Here is a 27,700-nt window from a genome sequence, read left to right on the forward strand (position 1 = left end):
ATGACGCGTCAATTCAATAATTTAGAATTTATCAGAATACTTTTTCCAGAAATATTTTTACTAGCTCCCGTTTATTGTCAAACTGAAATATCATAATTTTTCCATGTCACTATAATGCACTTTAGACTAAATCTTCATCAGAAAGTTTATTCGGGCGTCAATCCTCAAGAGAACGTGGTACGGCAGGTAGCCTAGCGGTTAAGAGCGTTGAGCCAGTAACTGAAAGGTCGCTGGTTCAAATCCTCAAGCTGTTCCACCTTTGAGCAGGGCAGTTAACCCCCAACAACAACCCCCCCTCATTTCGGGTTGAATGCATTCAGTTATGCAACTGACTAGGTATCCCCTTTCCATCCCACTTGAAGAGGCTGAAATTTAAGGCTCTTACACAAAAAGGGCATTTTCATAATTTCCACAATTTCAGAGTGTTATTTCAAACTCATATAAATCATATAATCAATCATATAGATATCACCAAACTACCAACACAATCTAGCTTTTTACTGCTCTGGACCTTTAAAAATGTTGCTGTGGTCTAGTACAACAAAAGGACTGTGGTAACCTACCTCGTCATGAGGTGCATTGTTGTAGCCATATTCATGGAATAGATAAGGAGACTCGGTGATGGCGTGGGCGGTGTGAATGTACACCGACGTTCTATTACCTACATCCTCCTCGTAACCCTTGGTTACGGCACCATTCATCCTGACAGAGACCGAGACAGGAAATGGGAAAGGGACAGATACAGGGACGGGTACAGAGACAAGGAAAGAGAGAGACAGTCATTCATCACTCTTCATGAGCAGTCTCCATTACATTATCATGGTCACTGGTACGTACACTCATTGAAAAAAGGGTGCTAAGTTGATCCATTTAGGGTTCTTCCGTTTGTCCCCATATGAGAACCCTTTTTGGTGCTAGGTAGAACACTTTGCAGAGGGTTCTACCAGCCTTATTTACATATTTTTTATGACAGTACATTACATATATCGTAAGAGCTTTCTTTCAGGGCCTAGTTATATCCTAACACAGTGGTCGGAAACTCCTGGTTCACAGGCAACATCAGGACTGAAAGTCACATTTCAAAGCTTTGCAAAGTGATACATAATTTCTATTGAAATACAGTGAGGAGTTCCAATAATATTATTTTTTTTAATAATCAGCAACCTGCTTTCTGAATGACTATCAGGTTTACTCAAGTTTGATAATTGATACTACCTAAATCATATAAACTGGAACAACAATCTCAGTAATGGGTGTAATAAGTCCCACTACAAACCGATTGGATTAGTTTTGAACAATTGATGTTATTTATCTTTGTGCAACAAAAGATTAATCAACGAATCAATGTACATGCAAAAACACAGATTTTGAAACAAACAATTCTGAAAATCAACCTACAATAGAGCATGCTGGGAAATATGATAATAATGGGTGTGGTTTTGAGTGCTTTACTCTACACAGAGTAAAAATTACACAATCACACTTACAGTTGAAGTCGGAAGTTTACATACACTTCCACAAATTTCTTGTTAACAAACTATAGTTTTGGCAAGTCGTTCAGGACATCTACTTTGTGTATGACACAAGTAATTTTTCCAACAATTGTTTACAGACAGATTATTTCACTTATAATTCACTGTATCACAATTCCAGTGGGTCAGAAGTTTACATACACTAAATTGACTGTGCCTTTAAACAGCTTGGAAAATTCCAGACAATTATGCCATGGCTTTAGAAGCTTCTGATAGGCTAATTGACATAATTTGAGTCAATTGGAGGTGTATCTGTGGATGTATTTCAAGACCTACCTTCAAACTCAGTGCCGCTTTGCTTGACATCATGTGAAAATCAAAAGAAATCAGCCAAGACCTCAGAAAGAAAATTGTAGACCTCCACAAGTCTGGTTCATCCTTGGGAGCAATTTCCAAACGCCTGAAAGTACCACGTTCATCTGTACAAACAATAGTATGCAAGTATAAACACCATGGGACCACGCAGCCGTCATACCGCTCAGGAAGGAGAGAGACACATTCTCCTAGAGATGAACGTACTTTGGTGCGAAAAGTGCAAATCAATCCCAGAACAACAGCAAAGGACCTTGTGAAGATGCTGGAGGAAACAGGTACGAAGGTATCTATATCCACAGTAAAATGAGTCCTATATCGACATAACCTGAAAGGCCGCTCAGCAAGGAAGAAGCCACTGCTCCAAAACCATAAAAAATCCAGACTACGGTTTGCAACTGCACATGGGGACAAAGATCGTACATTTTGGAGAAACGTCCTCTGGTCTGATGAAACAAAAATAGAACTGTTTGGCCATAATGACCATCGTTATGTTTGGAGGAAAAAGGGGGAGGCTTGCAAGCCAAAGAACACCATCCCAACCGTGAAGCACAGGGGTGTCAGCATCACGTTGTGGGGGTGATTTGCTGCAGGAGGGCCTGGTGCACTTCACAAAATAGATGGCATCATGAGGCAGGGAAATTATGTGGATATATTGAAGCAACATCTCAAGACATCAGTCAGGGAGTTAAAGCTTGGTCGCAAATGGGTCTTCCAAATGGACAATGACCCCAAGCATACTTCCAAAGTTGTGGCAAAATGGCTTAAGGACAACAAAGTCAAGGTATTGGAGTGGCCATCACAAAGCCCTGACCTCAATCCTATAGAAAATCTGTAGGCAGAACTGAAAAAGCGTGTGCCAGCAAGGAGGCCTACAAACCTGACTCAGTTACACCAGCTCTGTCAGGAGGAATGGGCCAAAATTCACCCACCTTATTGTGGGAAGCTTGTGGAAGGCTACCCGAAACATTTGACGCAAGTTAAATAATTTAAAGGCAATGCTAGCAAATACCAATTGAGTGTATGTAAACTTCTGAGCCACTGGGAATGTGATGAAAGAAATAAAAGCTGAAATAAATAATTCTCTCTACTATTATTCTGACATTTCACAATCTTAAAATAAAGTGGTGATCCTAACTGACTTAAAACAGGCAAGTTTTACTAGGATTAAATGTCAGGAGTTGTGGAAAAACTGAGTTTATTTGGCTAAGGTGTATGTATACTTACGACTTCAACTGTATTAGCTCATAGTCGATAAGTCTATTCAGCCCTTTGAACAGGACTTGAACAGGACCACAGACGTTAGCATACATCCTTTAATAACCCCTACAAAGTCAGACCAGCGGAACCAGAAAGGAACAGTACTGTGTGGTTAGGGTTTATTTATTCTTAATACATTGTCAGAGTACAGTACATTCAGAAATGAGGTGTCTCTCTCACATTCTCTATGTGGGTTGCTGAATGAATCATATTCCATGGAACCACACCTTAAGACAATATTGTACAGCAAATATTTGATGTTGAAAAAGTCTGCAACACACTGGAGGAGCTAATTACGATGCCAAAGAGGTTGCCACAAACAGTACTGCAGAGATCATACATGTTCATGGACTATCCTGTTGGTGTTATAATAATTCACCCTGCTTGGACTAAAAGCTTACTGGGACAAACACCTCCAGTACAGTGCTGGCCAGGAGTAAGGCAGCTTTTCCTGGAAAGGTCATAGGTAATGGTTCAATTCCATGGTAACGGAATTACGCTGAGAAAAAAATAATTCATTTCAAAATGTATCTATGTACAAGGACTACTTTTAACAATTTCCACTGAACATTTTACAAAAACACATTTACAGAAAGAACTGTGCAAATACAAAGTTTGGTAACTGAGGTAGATTTTACAGTGTTTCTGTTACCAAACTTTGTTATTTTTCTATTTACTATGTAAATTGTTCAAAATAGTCATTGTGCATAAGTTGTATTGTTTGTTAACCTTTCAAATCATATTTTTTTGGGGGGGAATACATTTTAAAGTGAAAAATTGAAGTCTCAGCATAATTCTGTTAACGTGGAATTGACCACAGGTTAAACTCGTGGGAGTCTATCTCACACAATCCTGATCCAGAACCAAAAATAGGTTCCAGACGAAACATCGTTATGGTTGCTGCCGGTTTCAACCCCTGATGTTAAAATGTTAAAATGTAAACACTAATGCTCAGGCACAATTTAAAAGAATGAACAAGACAATAAAAAAGCTTATTCAGAAAGGTTCTATGTAGAACCCTTCTTTCCTTCCAAAGAATAATCAAAGAATTCTTTCTTGGAAAAACAGTTCTCAAGATGAAAAAGGTTCTAGGAAGAACTCGATCTCTCCACAAAGGAGAACACTTTTTTTCTAACACTGTATGCATTGCACACATAACAGCTATTTTGTCATATTATATTGTTAGAGGTCTATCCTAATTCGCAATATCAGCTTCTGACTGTCGATCCAATATGATTTCACCTACCAATCTACATATAAGCTCATAACCAATCAGTAGCGGTGCGTGTGTGAAATCACTGGGGAAGCCAAGCAAGGAAATAAAAAAAGCGCTATTACAACCTGTTGTGAAAACAGCATTGTTTGCTCTATAACCTGTTAGTTTATATGCCGAGCGACCGTGATTTATAGGCCTAAGGCCGAGACAATAAAAAGACACAGTAGCAGAATAAATTCAACCACACCTTTGTTCATTACATTTACATGTTAGTCATTTAGCAGATGCTCTTATCCAGAGCAACTTACAGTAGTGAATGCATACATTTCATGGATTCTTTTTTATTTTTTTGTACTGGCCCCCCGTGGGAATCAAACCCACAACCCTGGCGTTGCAAACACCATGCTGGCATTGCAAACACCATGCTCTACCAACTGAGCCACAGGGAAGACTTGGGTCTTTTCATCACAAAACCGGAGAGCAACTTCTGTCTGATGAAGTCCACAAAGCATATTGCATGTAACAAATAGTTACATGACCTACAGCATGGTCAAGCAAGTTAATGTTTTCAACATTTTTGGACTACTAAACAACTATTGATTTAGAACCATGGAGATATCGCAAAGAAAACGGAAGCTGCCTCCACTATTCCAGCACCATTTCAACTTCAACATTTCATCATCCTCAAATCACGTATGCCTAGTCTAATACAGTGACAACTAAAATATACCAAAAACAATTTAATCCAATCAATGTAAACTAAATATGTGGCTGTCCATGGTTCTCTTTAGTGTGTGGGTGCGTTCGTTCGTGCAAGTAGAAACAACATGTTGACACCCTACTTGCAGAGAAACGCCAATGCCATCCTCCTCTCTTTCATGTTGGTGAAACGGTCTGTGACTATCATACAGTACACGCTTTTCTTTTTTGTCCTAAACTACCTGGCTAAAATGCTTGCTCGCTAGCCTGTCTTCCTTTCATGAGCAATGTTTGATAGTTAACATTAGCTTTCTACAATGAGCTACATATTGAACTTCCATCCTCTCAGGCCAGGGGCATCATGTATGAATTTATGGTTGGATCAGAATCTCTGTTATAATCATCGGCCAGTACAGAGAATTAAGTAAAACCACAAGTCCAAATCGCCATCTCCATCCATGGCTCATTTAGGAAAAGGCAATTTTTAGCTAGCTAGTTAGCCAGCCAGCCACCGGAAGACAACAATACAACGAGATGTAACAATTTAAAGTTGTTTCTGTCAATGGTGTATAGCTCTCGATGTGATTTAATTGGAGTGAAGCCAAATCCAAACTGGCTTTCCTTGACACTTTTTTTTTGGTACGCCAGGACCATTCACAGTGAGTTCACTCAGTTTAGCTCAACGCTGATTGGCTATTATTTTATACTTTTTTCTATCAAAAGGAGGCCAAATGCTCGCTGGCTTCTCTTGAACTCAGAGCTACAGGTGGTAACAATGTCATACTCTTTTGGACTAGACAGCATCAGATAGATGGCCTACACATACAGAGGGGCACTGTTTAGCACACTTGGATGCTTTCTCCGGTGAGATACATTGAAGGAAAATTATGAAAACACAGAGAGACGAAATATACATAATTGTCTTTTTGTCATTTTTTTCCTGGTAATTTTTTTGGGGGAAGCCTGGTTTCCCTTGGCATCCATTAATATATAGTGCCTTCGGAAAGTAGACCCCTTGACTTTTCCCAAATTGTTTTAGGTTACAGCCTTATTCTAAAATGTATTAAATCGTTTTATTCTCTCATCAATCTACACACAATACCTTATAATGACAAAGCAAAAACTGTGTTTTAGACATTTTTGCAAATTTGTTAAAAATAAAAAACTGAAATACCACATTTACATAAGTGTTCAGACCCTTTACTCAGTACTTTGTTGAAGCACATTTGGCAGCGATTACAGACTCGAGTCTTCTTGGGTATGACGCTTCAAGCTTGGCACACCTGTATTTGGGGAGTTTCTCCCATTCTTCTCTGCAGATCCTCTCAAGCTCTGTCAGGTTGGATGGGGAACATTGCTGCACAGCTATTTCCAGGTCTCTCCAGAAATGTTAGATTGGGTTCAAGTCCGGGCTCTGGCTGGGCCACTCAAGGGCATTCAGAGACTTGTCCCAAAGCCATTCCTGCGTTGTCTTGACTGTGTGCTTGGGGTTGTTGTCCTGTTGGAAGGTGAAACTTCGCCCCAGTCTGAGGTCCTGAGCACTCTGGAGCAGGTTTTCATTAAGGATCTCTCTGTCTTTGCTCCATTCATCTTTGCCTCGATCCTGACTAGTCTCCCAGTCCTTGCTACTGAAAAACATCCCTGATGCTGTCACCACCATGCTTCACCATAGGCATGGCGCCAGGTTTCCTCCAGACGTGACGCTTGGCATTCAGGCCAAAGACTTCAATCTTGGTTTCATCAGACCAGAGAATCTTGTTTCTCATGGTCTGAGAGTCTTTAGGTGTCTTTTGGCAAACTCCAAGCGGACTGTCATGTGCCTTTTACTGAGGATTGGCTTCCGTCTGGCCCCTCTACCATAAAAGCCTGATTTGTAAAGGCCTGATTTGTGGAGTTTTTAAAAACATTTTTTATTTTTTTATTTCACCTTTATTTAACCAGGTAGGCCAGTTGAGAACAGGTTCTCATTTACAACTGCGACCTGGCCAAGATAAAGCAAAGCAGTGCGACAAAAACAACAACACAGAGTTACACATCTGATAAACAAAAGTACAGTCGATAACACAATAGAAAAATCTATATACAGTGTGTGCAAATGGAGTAAGGAGGTAAGGCAATAAATAGACGATAGTAGTGAAGCAATTACAATTTAGCAAATTAACACTGAAGTGATAAATGTGCCGATGATGATGTGCAAGTAGAAATACTTGTGTGCAAAAGAGCAAAAAAGTAAATAAAAACAATATGGGGATGAGGTAGGTAGTTGGGTGGGCTATTTACAGATGGGCTATGTACAGCTGCAGAGATCAGTTAGCTGTTCAGATAGCTGATGCTTAAGGTTAGTGAGGGAGATATAAGTCTCCAACTTCAGTGATTTTTGCAATTCGTTCCAGTCATTGGCAGCAGACAACTGGAAGGAAAGGCGGCCAAAGTGGGTGTTGGCTTTGGATGACCAGTGAGATATATCTGCTGGAGCGCGTGCTACGGGTGGGTGCTGCTAAGGTGACCAGTGAGCTGAGATAAGGCGGAGCGTTACCTAGCAAAGACTTATAGATGACCTGGAGCCAGTGGGTCTGGCGACGAATATGTAGCAAGGGACAGCCAACGAGAGCAGACAGGTCGCAGTGGTGGGTGGTATATGGGGCTTTGGTGACAAAACGGATGGCACTGTGATAGACTGCATCCAGTTTGCTGAGTAGAGTGTTGGAGGCTATTTTGTAAATGACATCGCCGAAGTCGAGAATAGGTAGAATAGTCAGTTTTACGAGGGTATGTTTGGCAGCATGAGTGAAGGAGGCTTTGTTGTGAAATAGGAAGCTGATTCTAGATTTAACTTTGGAATGGAGATGCTTAATGTGAGTATGGAAGGAGAGTTTACAGTCTAACCAGACACCTAGGTGTTTGTAGTTGTCCACATCTTTTAAGTCAGAACCGTCCAGAGTAGTGATGCTAGTCGGGCGGCATGGTGCGGGCAGCGATCGGTTGAAGAGCATGCATTTAGTTTTACTAGAGTTTAAGAGCAGTTGGAGGCCACGGAAGGAGTGTTGTATGGCATTGAAGCTCATTTGGAGGTTTGTTAACAAAGTGACCAAAGAAGGGCCAGATGTATACAGAATGGTGTCGTCTGCGTAGAGGTGGATCAGATAATCACCAGCAGCAAGAGCGACATCATTGATGTATACAGAGAAAAGAGTCGGCCCGAGAATTGAACCCTGTGGCACCCCCATAGAAACTGCCAGAGGTCCGGATAACAGGCCCTCGGATTTGACACACTGAACTCTGTCTGAGAAGTAGTTGGTGAACCAGGTGAGGCAGTCATTTGAGAAGCCAAGGCTGTTGAGTCTGCCGATAAGAATGTGGTGATTGACAGAGTCGAAAGCCTTGGCCAAGTCGATGAATACGGCTGCACAGTATTGTCTTATATCGATGGCGGTTATGATATAATTTAGTACCTTGAGCGTGGCTAAGGTGCACCCATGACCAGCTCGGAAACCGGATTGCACAGCGGAGAAGGTATGGTGGTATTCGAAATGGTCAGTGATCTGTTTGTTAACTTGGCTTTCGAAGACTATAGAAAGGCAGGGCAGGATGGATATAGGTCTGTAACAGTTTGGGTCTAGAGTGTCTCCCCCTTTGAAGAGGGGGATGACCGCAGCAGCTTTCCTATCTTTAGGAATCTCGGACGATATGAAAGAGAGGTTGAACAGACTAGTAATAGGGGTTGCAACAAGGGCAGCGGATAATTTTAGAAAGAGAGGGTCCAGATTGTCTAGCCCAGCCGATTTGTACGGGTCCAGGTTTTGCAGCTCTTTCAGAACATCTGCTATCTGGAGTTGGGTGAAGGAGAAGCGGGGGAGGCTTGGGAAAGTAGCTGTGGGGGGTGCGGAGCTGTTGGCCGGGGTTGGGGTAGCCAGGAGGAAAGCATGGCCAACCGCAGAGAAATGCTTATTGAAATTCTCGATTATCGTGGATTTATCGGTGGTGACAGTGTTTCCTAGCCTCAGTGCAGTGGGCAGCTGGGAAGAGGTGCTCTTATTCTCCATGGATTTTACAGTGTCCCAGACCTTTTTGGAGTTAGAGCTACAGGATGCAAATTTCTGTTTGAAAAAGCTAGCCTTTGCTTTCCTAACTGACTGTGTGTATTGGTTCCTGACTTCTCTGAAAAGTTGCATATCGCGGGGACTATTCGATGCTAGTGCAGTATGCCACAGGATGTTTTTGTGCTGGTCGAGGGCAGTCAGGTCTGGAGTGAACCAAGGGCTGTATCTGTTCTTAGTTCTACGTTTTTTTAAAGGGGGATGCTTATTTAAGATGGTGAGGAAATTACTTTTAAAGAACAACCAGGCATCCTCAACTGACGGGATGAGGTCAATATCCTTCCAGGATACCCGGGCCAGGTCGATTAGAAAGGCCTGCTCGCAGAAGTGTTTTAGGGAGCGTTTGACAGTGATGAGGGGTGTTCGTTTCACCGCGGACCCATAACGGACGCAGGCAATGAGGCAGTGATCGCTGATATCCTGATTGAAAACAGCAGAGGTGTATTTGGAGGGGAGGTTGGTCAGGATAATATCAATGAGGTTGCCCATGTTTACGGATTTAGGGTTGTACCTGGTGGGTTCCTTGATGATTTGTGTGAGATTGAGGGCATCTAGTTAGATTGTAGGACGGCCGGGGTGTTAAGCATATCTCAGTTTAGGTCACCTAACAGAACGAACTCTGAAGATATATGGGGGACAATCAATTCACATATGGTGTCCAGGGCACAGCTGGGAGCTGAGGGGGGTCTATAACAGGCGGAAACAGTGAGGCTTATTTCTGGAGAGATTCATTTTTAAAATTAGAAGCTCGAACTGTTTGGGGATAGATCTGGAAAGTATGACAGAACTTTGCAGGCTATCTCTGCAGTAGATTGCAACTCCACCCCCTTTGGCAGTTCTATCTTGACAGAAAATGTTGTAGTTGGGGATGGAAATCTCCGAATTTTTGGTGGCCTTCCTAAGCCACGATTCAGACACGGCAAGTCCATCAGGGTTGGCAGAGTGTGCTAAAGCAGTGAGTAAAACAAACTTAGCGAGGAGGCTTCTGATGTTAACATGCATGAAACCAAGGCTTTTACGGTTACAGAAGTCAACAAATGAGAGTGCCTGGGGACACACAGGGCCTGGGTTAACCTGCACATCACCCAAGGAACAGAGGAGTAGGAGGGTATGGCTAAAGTCTATCAAAACTGGTCGTGTAGTGCGTTGGGGACAGAGAATAAATGGAGCAGATTTATGGGTGTGGAAGAATAGATTCAGGGCATAATGTACAGACAGGGGTCGGTATGGTAGGGTGTGGGTACAGTGGAGGTAAACCTAAGCATTGAGTGACGATAAGAGAGGTTGCATCTCTGGAGGCACTAGTTATGCTAGGTGAGGTCACCCCATGTGTGGGAGGTGGGACAAAGGAGGTATCTGAGGCATGTTGAGTGGGGCTAGGGGCTCCGCAGTAAAAGAAAACAATGATAACTACCCTAAACAACAGTATACAAGGCATATTGACAGAGAGAGACATAAAGCGAGACATAAAGCAATCACGGGTGTTGATTGGGAGAGCTAGCTAAGACAACGGGTAAGACAGCAACAGCTGATCAGCTAAGACAACAACAATAGGTAAAATGGTGATGAACGGGCAGAGAGGGTCAGTTAACTACACACAGGGCCTGAGTTCGAGGCTGGGGCCGACAGATAAACAGAACAAACAAAATGGAGTACCGTGATTAATGAACAGTCCAGCAGGCATCAGCTATGTAGCCAGGTGATCTTAGGGTCCAGTGAACAGCAATAGATGAAACAGGGAAGTCGTTACCACGCTGGCAAGCAGGAGAAGTTAGTAGGCCGGGGCTAGCAGAAGCGTCTTCATCGACGCCTGACAAAGGCCGGTTGAGGGCACGTCGGATGGAATTACGTCGGCAGACCAGTCGTGGTGGAGCTGCGGGGCTCCGTGTTGACAAAGGGTCCAGGCCAATTGGCAAAAGAGGTAATGTAGCTGGAGTAATATTGTTTGCTAGCCGGGAGATGCGCTTGGCTCCAGGCTAACTGGTGCTAGCTTCGGGACAAGGCTACCGAGTGGCTCCACTATGGCCACTCGGTAGCGGCTAGCTAGTAGCGATGATCCGATGCAAAGGTCCAGAGCTTACGACAGGAATCCGGCGACGTAGTAGCTTCTAGTCATGTTAGTGAAGAGTCCGGGAGGCATCAGCTGTGTAGCCGAGTGGGGTCCACTGAGCAGGCCTGGAGATGGGCCTTGTTCAAAGGCTAGCTTCGGGGCTGGGCCACTCGGTAGCAGCTAGCTAGCTGCAAGGATCTGGAATAATGGTCCAGTAATGGAGTAGCCTGGGGTAATGGTGGAGAAAAGCAGTCCTGATATGCTCAGGATTGATGTTGCGCTGTGCAGACTGGCATTGTGCAGACTGGCGGGTATTATCCAGGGTAAAAGCGGCTGGTGTCTGAGCTAGAGGTAAAAGCCGCTAGCAGTGGCTAACAATGACCAAATAGCTAGTAGCTAATTAGCTGGTTAGCATCTGATGGCTAGCTTCTAGCTATAAGGTCTAAAAAAAAGCGGATCCGTATCGCAGTGGGTGAGACGAGTTGCCGGAAGGTATATTTAATTTAAAAATGGAAAAAGAGTTTGAAATATATACAAAAAAGATTTTAAAAAGATGACATTTACATTGGATAACGACAAACACGTCTGCACATGGTGTAGCAGTGCTGCAGAGATGATTGTTCTTCTGGAAGGTTCTCCCATCTCCAGAGAGGAACTCTAGAGCTCTGTCAGAGTGATCATTGGCAGGGCGGCCAGCTCTAGGAAGAGTCTTGGTGGTTCCGAACTTCTTCCATTTAAGAAAGATGGAGGCCACTGTGTTCTTGGGGACCTTCGATGCTGCAGAAAGTTTTTGGTACCCTTCCCCAGATCTGTGCCTCGACACAATCCTGTGTCGGAGCTCTACGGACAATTCCTTCGACCTCGTGGCTTGGTTTTTGCAAGGACATACACTGTCAACTGTGGGACGTTATATAGACAAGTGTGTGCCTTTCCAAATCATGTCCAAGCAATTGAATTTACCACAGGTAGACTCCAATCAAGTTGTAGAAACATCTCAAGGATGATCAATGGAAACAGGATGGACCTGAGATCAATTTCAAGTCTCATAGTAAAGAGTCTGAATACTTATGTAAATAAAACAGGTTTCTAAAAACCTGTTTTTGCTATGTCTGTCGCGGGCGCCGTAAGGATTGGACCAAAATGCAGCGGGAATGTGTATACTCATCATCTTTTTATTTGGCAGAAAGAAGGAAAACCAAAACAAAACACACGTATATAAAAACAACGACGACAAACAGTCCTGTAAGGCATACAGCTCTACACGAAACAACTACCCACAAAATCCCATAGAAAAAACACCCCTCTTAAATAGGACCTTCAATTAGAAGCAACTAGGAGCAGCTGTTTCCAATTGAAGGTCAACCCAACAAACACCACATAGAAATAGACATACTAGAACTAACATAGAAATAGACTAACAAGAACATAACCCAACAAACCCCGAAACACTCTAAACAAACACCCCTCTTAAATAAGAACATAGCCCAACAAACCCCTAAACACTCTAAACAAACACACCCCTGCCACGTCCTGACCGAACTACAATAACAAATAACCCCTTATACTGGTCAGGACGTGACATTGTCATTATGGAGCATTGCGGGTAATTTTGTTTACTTCCCTGTTAGTGAGCATTTATCCTTTGCCAAGATAATCCATCCACCTGACAGGTGTGGCATATAAAGAAGCTGATTAAACAGCATGATCATAACACAGATGCACCGTGTTATGGGGACAATAAAAGGCCACTTTAAAATGTGCAGTTTTGTCACACAACGCAATGCCTCAGATGTCTCAATTTTTGAGGAAGCATGCAATTGGTATGCTGACTTCAGAAATGTCCACCAGAGCTGTTGCCAGAGAATTCTATGTTTATTTATTTTCCATAAACCGCCTCGAACGTTGTTTTAGAGAGTTTGGCAGTACATCCAACTGGCCTCACAACCGCAAACCACGTGAAACCACGCCAGCCCAGGACCTCCACATCCGGCTTCTTGCAGTGGTCTGAGACCAGACCTGCAGGATCGTCTGAGACCAGCCACCCGGACAGCTGATGAAACTGCACAACCGAAGAACTTCAACACAAACCGTCAGAAACAGTCTCAGCGAAGCTCCTCTCCATGCTCGTCATCCTTCCCAGGGTCTTCCCTTTTTTTTTCTTTTTTTTTTACAGTTTTGCACTGTAACCAACTTCAGTGGGCAAATGCCACGGGCACGCTGGAGAAGTGTATTGCAATTTATCTATGGAAACTTGAATGCACAGAGAAACCGTGACAAGATCCAGAGGCCCATTGTCGTGGCCGATTGCCAGTGCCTTAAATTGTTTTATTCACTGACAGAGATGGCTAATGAAACAAAAATTGACATTTATAGTAGCTGGCCAGGCTAGTCAAACTAACATTGGCTAGCTTGCAATACATTTGCTAAATGGTCAACGAAGTTACTGTACCTCTTCATACGATCAAGACAGTTCGTACCCCAACTATTATTTTGTAGGGACACTGTACCCCTGGCAGTTGAGCAAATTTTCAGACATGAATGTTGAAATATACTTTTAATGAGGAAATGTGCAAGAATTGAAGGTGCCAATAAATGATATAGTCATACGAATCTTTTACTGTCATATATAAAAAATCTACTCCTCCCTCGACGGGGATCGATCAACCTCACGTTTTTGTCCTGCGTGAGCCTATCACCTATAACCCCTACAAAGTCCAACCAGGTGAACCAGAAAGGAACATATTGTCAGAGTACAGTAAATACAGAAATTAGGTGTCTCTCTCACTTTCTCTGTGTGAGTTGTTGAATAAATCCCATTCCATTTAACCACACCTTAAGACAATATTGTACAACAAATATTTGATGTTGAAAAAGTCTGCAACACACTGGAGGAGCTAATTATGATGCCAAAGAGGTTGCCATAAACAGTACTGAAGAGATCATACATGTACATGGACTATCCTGTTGGTGTTATAATAATTCACCCTGCTTGGACTAAAACCTTACTGGGACAAACACCTCCAGTACAGTGCTGGCCAGGAGTAAGGCAGCTTTTCCTGGAAAGGTCATAGGTAATGGTTCAATTCCATGGTAACGGAATTACGCTGAGAATCTGATTTTTCAGTTTAAAATGTACAATGCCTTCAGAAAATATTCATACGGCTTGACTTATTCCACATTTTGTTGTGTTACAGCATGATTTCAAAATGGACTTAATTGATTTTCTTCTCAACCATTTACACACTATACCCCAAAATGACAATGTGAAAACATGACAATTAAATGCAGAAATATCTCATTTACATAAGTATTTACACCCCTGAGTCAATACTTTGTAGAAGCACCTTTGGCAGTGATTACAGCTGTGAGTCTTTCTGGGTAAGTCTCTAAGAGCGTTCCACACCTGGATTTCCACCTGGATTTCCACATCTGGATTGAACCATTACCTATGGTCTTCCCTGTGGCTCAGTTGGTAGAGCATGGTGTGTGCAACGCCAGCGTTGTGGGTTTGATTCCCACGGGGGGCCAGTACAAAAAAAAAATGCATGAAATGAAATGCATTCACTGCTGTAAGTTGCTCTGGATAAGAGCGTCTGCTAAATGACTAAAATGTAAAAATTATTGTGCAACATTTGCCCATTATTCTTCAAGCTCTGTCAGATTGGTTGTTGATCATCACTGTCTTCTTGGTCAACAACTCCAGTGTAGATTTGGACTTGTGTTTCAGGTTATTGTCCTGCTGAAAGGTGAAGTAATCTCCCAGTATCTGGTATAAAGCAGACTGAATCAGGTTTTCCTCTTGGATTTTGCCTGTGCTTAGCTTCCGTCTCTTTTTTTTCATCCTGAAAAACTCCCAAGTTGTTATTGATTACAAGCGTACCAATAACATGATGCAGCCACCACTATGCTTGAAAATATGGAGAGTGGTACTCAATAATGTGTTGTATTGGATTTGCCCCCAGCATAACACTTTGTATTTAGGACAAAAAGTTAATTGCTTTGCAACATCTTTTGCAGTATTATTTTAGTGGCTTGTTGCAAACAGGATGCATGTTTTGGAATATGTTTATTCTGTACAGGCTTCATTATTTTTACTCTGTCAATTATGTTATTTTTGTGGAGTAACTACAATGATGTTGATTAGAGGTCGACCTATTATGATTTTTCAACGCCGATACCGATTATTGGAGGACCCAAACAAAATCCGGTGCCGATTAATCGGCCGATTTTTATTTATTTATTTGTAATCATGACAATTAGAACAATACTGAATGAACACTTATTTTAACTTAATATAATACATCAATAAAATCTATTTAGCCTCAAATAAATAATGAAACGTTCAATTTGGTTTAAATAATGCAAAAACAAAGTGTTGGAGAAGAAAGTAAAAGTGCATTATGTGCCATGTAAGAAAGCTAACGTTTAAGTTCCTTGCTCAGAACATGAGAACATATGAAAGCTGGTGGTTCTTTTTAACATGAGTCTTCATTATTCCCAGGTAAGAAGTTTTAGGTTGTAGTTATTATAGGAATTATAGGACTATTTCTCTCTATACGATTTGTATTTCATATACCTTTGACTATTGGATGTTCTTATAGGCACTTTAGTATTGCCAGTGTAACAGTATAGCTTCCGTCCCTCTACTCGCTCCTACCTGGGCTTGAACCAGGAACACATCGACAACAGCCACCCTCGAAGCAGCGTTACCCATGTAGAGCAAGGGGAACAACTACTCCAAGTCTCAGAGCGTGTCACGAAATTCGTTGTGGTGTTGAAGGGAGGACCAAAATGCAGCGGGTATTTGGATACTCATTCTTTTAATGAAACTACGTAAAGCATCCACAGAACAAAAACAAAACAATAAACAGTACTCACGACTAACAACAGTGTGGCAGGCTCAACAAGCAGTGCTCACAAACAATTCCCCACAAACACACCCAACTAATATAGGACTCCCAATCAAAGGCAACACCATACACCTGCCTTCAATTGGAAGTCCACCCCAATTAACTCTACATAGAAACACCCAACCTAGACAGAACATAGAAAACACAACTCCTTCTGCCACACCCTGACCAAAACTTATACACCTACTCCACCTGCTGGTCAGGACATGACAGAGCGAGTGACGTTTGAAACGCTATTAGCGCGCACCCGCTAACTAGCTAGCCATTTCACATCGGTTACACCAGCCTCATCTTGGGAGTTGATAGGCTTGAAGTCATAAACAGCGCAATGCTTGAAGCACAGCGAAGAGCTGCTGGCAAAACGAAAGTGCTGTTTGAATGAGTGCTTACGAGCATGCTGGTGCCTACCATCACTCAGTCAGACTGCTCTATCAAATCATAGACTTGATTATAACATAATAACACACAGAAATACGAGCCTTAGGTCATTAATATGGTCGAATCCGGAAACTATCACATTTATTCTTTCAGTGAAATACGGAACCGTTACGTATTTTATCTAATGGGTGGCATCCCTAAATCTAAATATTCTTGTTCCATTGGACAACCTTCAATGTTATGTCATAATTACATAAAATTCTGGCAAATTAGTTCGCAACGAGCCAGGTGGGCCAAACTGTTGCATATACCCTGACTCTGCGTGCAATGAACGGAAGAGAAGTGACACAATTTCACCTGGTTAATATTGCCTGCTAACCTGGATTTCTTTTAGCTAAATATGCAGGTTTAAAAATATATACTTCTGCGTGTTGATTTTAAGAAAGGCATTGATGTTTATGGTTAGGTACAGTCATGCAACGATTGTGCTTTTTTTCGCAAATGCGCTTTTGTTAAATCATCCCCCGTTTGGCGAAGTTGGATATCTTTGTTAGAAAGAAATAGTATTCACACAGTTCGCAACGAGCCAGGCGGCCCAAACTGCTGCATATACCCTGACTCTGTTGCAGAGGTGACACATTTTCCCTAGTTAAAACCTCTTACATCTAGACGTTCCGCTAGCGGAACACCACTCCAATATCCAATGATTGGGCGTGGCGCGAAATACAAACTCCTCGAAAATCCGAAAACTTCCATTTTTCAAACATATGACTATTTTACACCATTTTAAAGACAAGACTCTCCTTTATCTAACCACACTGTCCGATTTCAAAAAGGCTTTACAACGAAAGCAAAACATTAGATTATGTCAGCAGAGTACCCAGCCAGAAATAATCAGACACCCATTTTTCAAGCTAGCATATAATGTCACAAAAACCAAAACCACAGCTAAATGCAGCACTAACCTTTGATGATCTTCATCAGATGACACTCCTAGGACATTATGTTATACAATACATGCATGTTTTGTTCAATCAAGTACATATTTATATCAAAAACCAGCTTTTTACATTAGCATGTGACGTTCAGAACTAGCATTCCCACCGAACACTTCCGGTGAGTTTACTAAATTACTCACGATAAACGTTCACGAAAAACATAACAATTATTTGAAGAATTATAGATACAGAACTCCTTTATGCAATCGCGGTGTCCGATTTTAAAATAGCTTTTCGGTGAAAGCACATTTTGCAATATTCTGAGTAGATAGCTCGCCATCACAGGCTAGCTAATTTGACACCCACCAAGTTTGGTACTCACCAAACTCAGATTTACTATAAGAAAAATTGGATTACCTTTGCTGTTCTTCGTCAGAATGCACTCCCAGGACTTCTACTTCAACAACAAATGTTGGTTTGGTTCCAAATAATCCATAGTTATATCCAAATAGCGGCGTTTTGTTCGTGCGTTCAAGACACTATCCGAAGGGTAATGAAGGGTGACGCGCGGACGCGTATCGTGACAAATTTTTTACAAATATTCCATTACCGTACTTCGAAGCATGTCAAACGCTGTTTAAAATCAATTTTTATGCGATTTTTCTCATAAAATAGCGATAATATTCCGACCGAGAAACCGTGTTTTCGTTCAAAGACTCAAAGTTGAAAATGGAGTCGTCTCGTGCACGCGCGCACCCATCTCATTGTTCTCAGATCGACCACTTACCAAATGCGCTACTGTTTTTCAGCCAGAGACTGCAACGTCATCATTCAACGTTCTGGCACCTTCTGAGAGCCTATGGGAGCCTTAGAAAATGTCACGTTACAGCAGAGATCCTTTGTTTTGGATAGAGATGACAAAGAAGGCCAAGAAATGGTCAGACAGGGTACTTCCTGTAAAGAATCTTCTCAGGTTTTGGCCTGCCATTTGAGTTCTGTTATACTCACAGACACCATTCAAACAGTTTTAGAAACTTTGGAGTGTTTTCTATCCAAAGCTACTAATTATATGCATATTCTAGTTTCTGGGCAGGAGTAATAACCAGATTAAATCGGGTACGTTTTTTATCCGGCCGTGAAAATACTGCCCCCTATCCATAACAAGTTAAAAGAAATTCATGTTAGCAGGCAATGTTAACTAAATATGCAGGTTTAAAAATATATACTTGTGTATTGATTTTAAGAAAGACATTGATGTTTATGGTTAGGTACAAGTTGGAGCAACGAGAGTCCTTTTTCGCGAATGCGCACCGCATCGATTATATGCAACGCAGGACAGGCTAGATAAACTAGTAATATCATCAACCATGTGTAGTTAACTAGTGATTATGATTGATTGATTGTTTTTTATAAGATAAGTTTAATGCTAGCTAGCAACTTACCTTGGCTTCTTACTGCATTCGCATAACAGGCAGGCTCCTCATGGAGTGCAATGTAAAGCAGGCGGTTAGAGCATTGGACTAGTTAACCGTAAGGTTGCAAGATTGAATCCTCAAGCTGACAAGGTAAAAATCTGTCGTTCTGCCCCTGAACAAGGCAGTTAACCCACCGTTCCTAGGCCGTCATTTAAATAAGGATGTGTTCTTAACTTACTTGCCTGGTTAAAAAATATTTAAAAAAATAAAAATAAAATAATAAATCGGCAAATCGGTGGCCAAAAATACTGATTACCGATTGTTATGAAAACTTGAAATCGGCCCTAATTAATCGGCCCTTCCGATTAATCGGTCGACCTCTAATGTTGATCCATACTCAGTTTTCTCCTGTCACAGCCATTAAACTCTGTAACTGTTGTCAAGTCACCATTGGTCTCATGGTGAAATCCCTGAGGATTTTCATTCCTCCTCGGCAACTGAGTTAGGAAGGACGCCTGTATCTGTGTAGTGCCACTGCAGTGAGGCGCCTGTCTTCTCCCCAGGCGACCGGGTCTGGCTCTTCACCCGGAATCTGCCCCTCAGCCTGCCCTGCCAGAAGCTGAGCCTGCGGTTTGTGGGGCCATTTAAAGTCCTGAGGAGGGTTAATGAGGTAACGTATCGTTTACAACTCCCTGTTGATTACCGCATGAACCTGACCTTTCATGTGTCTCTCGTCAGGCCAGTGGTGCCTGGTCCCCTCACTGAGGCTCCTCTGGACATCGAGGGAGGTCCGGCGTACTCTGTCCGAGAGGTCCTGGATTTGAGGTGTCGGGGGGTGGGGGGGGGGGGGGCGTCTCCAGTATCTCATCGACTGGGAGGGTTACAGCCCAGAGGAGCGGTGCTAGGTTCTTGCGGTGGACATCCTGGACGCTTCGCTGACCAGGAATTTTCACCGTCAGTGCCCAGACTGTGGTCATCCCCGAGGCCGGTGTTGCCCCGCTGGGGGGTACTGTCATGGATCCCCCCGGTACTGCTGCTCATTCTGTTCACCAGTTCCGGAGGTCTACGTCACCGGCTTTCTAGGCTTCACTGAACGGGATTCATTATCATCAACCCTGGACTGTCTTGTCTGATTACACACACCTGTTTCCCATTTCCCCTGATTAGTATGTTATATATGTGCCCTCTGTCGGTTATTGTTCCCATGTCCGTTGGTGGTGTGACTACCTATGCGTTGGTGCAGCTGTTATGCTGCGTGCTATATATATTATTATGGGTATCGTCCTGTGTCGTTCAACGAGGTTTACCCTCGCTCTTTTGTTTGGGTACAGCCCAGTGTTTTTGTATACCTGTTTGTTTCGGGTGTATTAAAAACCCCTTATTGTGTATTCCTGCGCCTGTCTCCAAATCCTTTGTACCAGCGTGACAGTCAAGGAATGTGAATACTTTCTGAAGGCACAAACAAAAACCATTGATTTCAAAGTTGAACAAACTATACAACTCTATGCACAAGGAATGCTTTTAACAATTTTAACTGAACATTTGTACAAAAACACATTTACAGGAAGAACTGTGCAGATATGTTACGTCCGTCGTAAGAATGAGACCAAGGTGCAGCGTGGTAAGCGTGCATCTTTCTTTAATTTAGATGAACACCGACAAACAAAGAACATACAAAAACGACCGTAAAGTTCTGTAGGCTTCAAAGCAGCTATACAAAAACAAGATGCCACAAAAACCCAGTGGGAAAAGGCTGCCTAAATATGATTCCCAATCAGAGACAATGAAAGACAGCTGCCTCTGATTGGGAACCATATCAGGCCAACATAGAAATACAAAACATAGATATACATAATCTAGAATGCCTACCCAAATCACACCCTGACCTACCCAAATAGAGAAATAAAAAGGCTCTCTACGGTCAGGGCGTGACAAGATACAACGTTTGGTAAGAGAATAAAACTGAAGGAGATTTTGCACAGTTTTTGCAGTAAATGTTTTTGATTTTTTTATTTACTGTGTAAATTGCAGTCATTGTGCATAGAGTTGTATGGTTTGTTAAACTTTGAAATCAATAGCTTATGTTTGGAATACATTTTAAAGTGAAAAATCGGACACTCATAATTCCATTATCATGGAATTGACCACAGGTTAAAAACTCATAGGAATCTCTCACACATTCCGAAACCAGAACCAAATATAGGTTCCAGCTGAAACATTATTCACACGTTTTTTTTTATTAGCGTTGCTTTTTATGCTATTTTATTGTACATTGCAGGGCTCTCTTGAAAAATCGACTTTGGTCAATAGGACTCCCTGCCTTAATAAAGGTTAAATAAAATTGCCTGATCATTGTGATGCACTGATGCATGCAGTCATAGGAATATGCACAGGCGTACGCACATAAACACACACACACACACTGACCGGAACACGTAGTCATGGGCATCGATCTCCTTCCCCATCCGAGAGCCGTTGAGTATTCCTCCGTTGGCCACCACAGCACAGCGAGTACACTTGGGGTTTCCCCGCGGCAGGAGCAGGGACTCTCTTGGCTTGGGGATCAGGTCCACCACCGCCTTTATCTCTGTAACCACACACACACACACAGTATGCTTTACTTGTCTGTGTCTTTGGAATTCCATAAAGCAAGCATCTCTTGGCACCATTCAATGGTATCAGTATCAGAAAGTACTGTACTTCTTGCAACACATTGTAACCACACAAAAACAGGCCAAGTAGACCTTTTTTAAAATATATTTTCGCAGTGGACTTCCTTTGGGAGATTTTCAATTGGTTTTGCTAATTCCTCGGTCCTCTCCTTGCAAACTTTTAAAAAAGGGTAATGACGGTCATCCAATATGCTGTAATAGAAATAAGACCATGCTCCAAAAATCTAAATCATCCCCCCCATCTTAAATGGCATCGACCGCCACTGTAATACACAATCCCCCCCCAAACAAGAAAAATAATTGAAGAAATCAATAAATTAAGAAATATCAGAATGATAAATTCCAATGTCTGAGTTCGGAATATAAATATGTGGTGTGTATTGACAGTATGGACAATATATAAGTAGGAAAAAGGTATGTACACCAGTAGTTACATAGGATGAGCGATGTCCAGAATTGTATTTATTTATTTAACCAGGAAGGGCTCATTGAGATTTGAAATCTCTTTTTCAAGAGCGTCCTAGCCAAGATAGGCAGCACCAAGTCATTACACAATTAGACAGACAGACAACATGAAAAACTACTAGTAATCTAGTAAAAACCATAGAATTCACAAGAGTATAACAAAATCATAAAACGGCACATTAAAAACATTGACAGGTCAGGGAATCAGCATCAAAATCCTTCATCAGTGATTTAAAAACACCAATCGGGACAAGTTCTTCCTGTTTAAAAGTATTTTGTAAGGCGTTCCAAGCCGATGGCGCAGAGTACAGTACATAAAAGCCCTTTTACCAAATTCAGTTCAGACATTTGGAACAGTTAACAGGATAAAGTCCTGCGAACGAAGCAAGTACCCACCACATTTCTGAACAATAAAAATGCCCAAATAAAATGGTAGTAAACCCAAGAATACAGTATGTCCAGCAGTAGTTATATAGGATGAGCTATGTCCAGAATACAGTGTGTACAGCAGTAGTTATATAGGATGAGCTATGTCCAGAATACAGTATGTACATATAAAGTGTGTAATCAAAAAGCTTAATTTCTCAGAGATCAAATTACTTTTCAACAGAATAATGCTGCAGGAATGGTAATCTTATCTGTTTCTAACTACATAAATGATTTCAAAACAATAAACCTTATGCAAACATTTTTAAAGTGACCAGTGTTCAATGACTCCATGTACATAGTGCAGCAGTCTCTAAGGTTCAGGGTAGAGTACCGGGTGATAGCCGGCTAGTGACAGTGTCTAAGGTGCAAGGCAGGGTACCTTGCGGAGCCCGGCTAGTGATGACTGTTTAACAGTCTGATGGCATGGAGATAGAAGTTGTTTTTCAGTCTCACGGTCCCAGCTTTGATTCACCTGTACTGTCTCTGCCTGCTAGATGGTAGCAGAGTGAACAGGCCGTGGCTCGAGAAGTCCTTGATGGTCTTCTTGGCCTTCCTGTGACATCGGGTGCTGTAGATGTCCTGGAGGGCAGGCAGTGTGCCCCCGGTGATGCGTGGGCTGACCGCACCACCCTCTGGAGGTGGTGCGCCTTCTTCACCATGGTGTTGGTGTGGAGGCAGCATTTCAGGTCCTCAGTGATGTGCTGTCTTCACTGTGGACCCATTGATGTGGGGGGTGCTCTCTCTGCTGTTGTCTGTAGTCTACAATCAGCTCTTTTGTTTTGTTGACATTGAGGAATAGGTTATTTTTCTGGCAATCCACCAGGGCTCTCACCTCCTCCCTGTAGGCTGCCTCGTTGTTGTTGGTAATCAGGCCTACTGCTGTTGTGTCGTCAGCAAACTTGATGATTGAGTTGTAGACGTGCATAGCCACACACTCATGGGTGAACAGGGAGTACAGGAGGGGGCTGAGCACTTGTGGGGCCCCCGTGTTGAGGATCAGCATGGCAGAGTTGTTGTTACTTAGCCCGATAGCAGGTGTTAAAGGTATCAGGAAGTCTAGGACCCAGTTGCACAGGGAGGGGTTCAGACGCAGGGCACTGAGCTTAGTGATGAGCTTGGAGGGCACTATGGTTTTGAAGGCTGTGCTGTAGTCGATTAACAGCATCCTCACACAGGCATTCCTCTTGTCCATGCGGGATAATGCAGTGTACAGGGCAATGGCAATTGCGTCGTCCATGGATCTGTTGGGGAAGTATGCAAATTGTAGTGGATCTATGGTGCCGGTGACGGTGATATGGTCCTTTAACTAGCTTCTCAAAGCCCTTTGTGATGGCAGAAGTTAGAGCTATGGGTCAATAGTAATTTACTTCAGTTAACTTTGCTTTCTTGGGTACAGCAACAATGGTGGACATCTTGAAGCAAGTGAGGACAACAGACTGGGATAGGGAGAGATTTAATATGTCCATAAAAAAATCCTGCCAGCTGGTCTGCACATGCTCTGAGGCTTGGGATGTTGTCTGGGCCGCCAGCCTTGCGAGGGTTAACACGCTTGAATGTCTTACGTCGGCCATGAAGATCGGGAGCACACAGTCCTCATGAGCTGCGGGGGCCCACGTTGGTGGCTCGGTGTTGTTTTCATCGAACGTGTTTAGCTTGTCCGGGAGTGAGGCATAGGTGTCCGCGACCTGCCTGGCTTTCCCTTTAAGATACGTGATTGTCTGGAGTCCCTGCCACGTGTCTCCTGTCTGAGCCGTTGAATTGTGACTCCACTTTGTCCCTGTACTGCCGTTTTGCCTCTTTGATTGCCTTATGGATCCTCTATGCACTTCCTGATGAACCCAGTCACCAAGTCAGTGTATACGTAGATACTATTCCCAGAGGTGACCCAGAACATTTCCCAGTCCACGTGATCAAAACAGTCCTGGCGCATAGATTCAGATTGGTCAGACCAACGTTAAACAGTCCTCACCACGGGGGGGGTTCGTGTTTAAGTTTCTGCATATAGGCAGGGAGGAGCAGGATGGAGGCGTGATCTGATTTGCCGAAGGGGGGGCAGGCTTGTATCCGTCCCAGGAGAGTAAAAATGGTTCTCTCTGTGTGTAGCATTGGGCATGTGTTGGAATACCAAAATATATGTGTGAGGTGGTAACAACAGCTGATTCAAAGGGGGTGTGGCAGATATCAAAACTCTTCTGCGAAGGACTCAGGTAGTATACCATTGTAACGGGCGTCGTAAGGATTGGACCAAGGTGCAGCGGGAACGTGTATACTCATACTCTTTATTTAATCAAAAGAAGGAAAAACAAACAAATCACATATACAAAAACAACGAACGACACTAACAGTCCTGTCAGGTGCACAGACACAAAACAGGAGACAACTACCCACAAATCCCATTACAAAAACACCCTATACATAGGACCTTCCATCAGAAGCAACGAGGAGCAGCTGCTACCAATTGAAGGTCAACCCCATTAACTAAACATAGAAATAGAAAGACTAGAACTAACATAGAAATACACTTACATAGAACATAGACCAAAAAACTCTGGAACACATAAAACAAACACCCCCTGCCACGTCCTGACCAAACTACAATAACAAATAAACCCTTTACTGGTCAGGACGTGACAGTACCCCCCCCCCCCCCCCAAAGGTGCATACCCCGGATGCACCTAAAACAACAAAACAAAACCTAATCCAATAACTCTAAACACAAACAAAAAATCATCCCCAACAAACAAAATCCCCAAACTACAGGGGAGGGGAGGGAAGGGAGGGTAGCCACCGTCACCGACGGTTCTTCTGCAACACCCCCCTTCCCAATACTCCCCCCTACGGAGGTGGCTCAGGAGCGGGACGCAGACCCCGCTCCACCACTGGCTCACCCCACTTCAGTGTTGTCTCTAGAGCGAGGTCCCTCTCCGTCGACCCCGGATTGGGGACCCTCGCAACGGGCGACTCTGGCTGCGTCGGACTGGAGGGCGACTCTGGCTGCGTCGGACTGGAGGGCCGTCTTTTTCGGTTCCGGACTGTGGGCCATCTCTCTCGGTTCCGGACTGTGGGCCGTCTCTCTCGGTACCAGACTGTGGGCCGTCTCTCTATGGGGCACTGTCGCCGGACATTCTGGACGAGGCACTGTCGCCGGACACTCTGGACGAGGCACTGTCGCCGGACACTCTGGACGAGGCACTGTCGCCGGACACTCTGGACGAGGCACTGTCGCCGGACACTCTGGACGAGACACTGTCGCCGGACACTCTGGACGAGGCACTGTCGCCGGACACTCTGGACGAGGACTGCGCACTGAAGGCCTGATGCGTTGGGCTGGCTTAGGAGGCGCTAGACTAGCGACACGCACCACAGGGCTAGTGCGAGGAGCAGGAGCAGGACGAGCTGGACTGGGCTGACGCACTGAAGGCCTGGTGCGTGGGGCTGGTACTGGAGGTATCAGACTGGAGACACGCACCCCAAGGCTAGTGCGAGGAGCGGGAACAGCATACACTGGGCCGTGGAGGCGCACTGGCGGTCTCGAGCGCAGGACTGGCACCACCCGTACTGGCTGGGTGCCCGCTTCCCCCCGGCAAATGCGGGACGCTGGCACCGAGCACACCGGCCTGTGGATGCTCGGCCTTGACGCCGTGCGCATCACCCCATAGCACGGGGCCTGACCAGTACCACGCTGCCTCCGGTAAGCATGGGGAGTTGGCTTAGGGCTCAAACCTGGCCCAGCCAAACTACCCGTGTGCCCCCCAATTTTTTTGGGGGGGGCTGCCTCTCAGGCTTCCATGCCATCCGTGTTCCAGCAAAACACTCCCGGTCCTCTCCAGCCTTCCTCCATGGTCCCTCTCCGGCTAGGATCTCCTCCCAGGTCCACGACTCCCGATAGCGCCTCTCCAGCTCCTTACCCCGCTGCTTGGTCCATTGGCGGTGGGAAGTTCTGTAACGGGCGTCGTAAGGATTGGACCAAGGTGCAGCGGGAACGTGTATACTCATCCTCTTTATTTAATCAAAAGAAGGAAAAACAAACAAATCACATATACAAAAACAACGAACGACACTAACAGTCCTGTCAGGTGCACAGACACAAAACAGGAGACAACTACCCACAAATCCCATTACAAAAACACCCCTATACATAGGACCTTCAATCAGAAGCAACGAGGAGCAGCTGCTTCCAATTAAAGGTCAACCCCATTAACTAAACATAGAAATAGAAAGACTAGAACTAACATAGAAATACACTTACATAGAACATAGGCCAAAAAAATCCCGGAACACATAAAACAAACACCCCTCTTACATAAGCACATAGCCCAACAAACCCCGAACGACATAAAACAAACACCCCCTGCCACGTCCTGACCAAACTACAATAACAAATAACCCCTTTACTGGTCAGGACGTGACAACCATAGTGCCAAATAAGCGTTATTTGGCTTGTAACCATAACAAATGCCTTTTTGGTGCTAAAAATAACCCTTTTTTGAAGGTTCTATAAAGAACCATGCTCATAAGGTTCCAAATGGAACATTTATGGTGCTATAGAGAACCATTAGCAAAAAGGATCTATATAGCACCAAAAAGGGTTCCACTATGGTTTCAACCATTGACTGTAAAAGAAAATGGATGGAGCCATTGATGACATCACCCCATTGTTTCCTAAGTGTCGTTTCAGCGTGTTGCCATCTTGCTTCATGGATGACTTTTTGGAAACATTGCATGCGCAGTTTGAGCTACTCTAGGAAGTGACTTTGCAGGCTAGCACTGTGTTGCATTAGCTTATTGAGTATCTGAAGTTGAAGGCCGGCCGAGGTACTGCAGGCTGCCATTAGCAACGAAATGATCCTTTTAAAACTTCTTCTGTGTGCGATTTAAAAATAACCATCTCAAGGACATGGTGTAATAAAAGTAATTATCGGTACCATGATTGTCCTCAAAACATTTTGGATTTATACAAAGATTGACCACGAAGTTTGCCATTTTCTCATTCACTATAATGGGGGATCCTGTTTTCTGAAAACAATGCCTGCACTAGACACAGGAACTTGAAATCCTCAATGAGCAGTCGTCCCCTGGTTACAACCCTTTTTGGTTCTTTATAGAACCTTTTGAATAACTTTTTTTTAAATGATTGTAGTTAGCTGTATTATATTGTTAAAATTACATAGGTGTTACTATTGTGTTAATTCACAAGTTGAATCCGGTGTATATCTCTGGAACAGCTGGGGGTCACTGAGAAGAGAATTGAGTACCACTGATTTTAGTAACCTAACGTAGCAGCCATAAAAGAAACGCCTGAAGCTAGATCTCTTACATAGTCTTGA

General features: G+C 43.4%; 1 protein-coding gene across 1 annotated transcript in view; it reads right to left on the reverse strand.

Annotated features, from left to right (window-relative positions):
- Nucleotides 1-27,700, reverse strand: part of LOC115201660 (alpha-N-acetylgalactosaminide alpha-2,6-sialyltransferase 1) — a 34,460-nt gene that overhangs the window by 2,967 nt on the left and 3,793 nt on the right. The window contains exons 4-5 of the mRNA XM_029765464.1: nt 21,235-21,394; nt 564-702 (exon numbers count right to left, since the gene is read on the reverse strand). Coding sequence (XP_029621324.1) covers nt 564-702; nt 21,235-21,394 — 299 coding nt within the window. The remainder of the gene's footprint in view (nt 1-563; nt 703-21,234; nt 21,395-27,700) is intronic.

The sequence above is a fragment of the Salmo trutta genome, chromosome 10 (assembly GCF_901001165.1).
Source record: "Salmo trutta chromosome 10, fSalTru1.1, whole genome shotgun sequence".
Lineage (NCBI taxonomy): Eukaryota > Metazoa > Chordata > Actinopteri > Salmoniformes > Salmonidae > Salmo > Salmo trutta.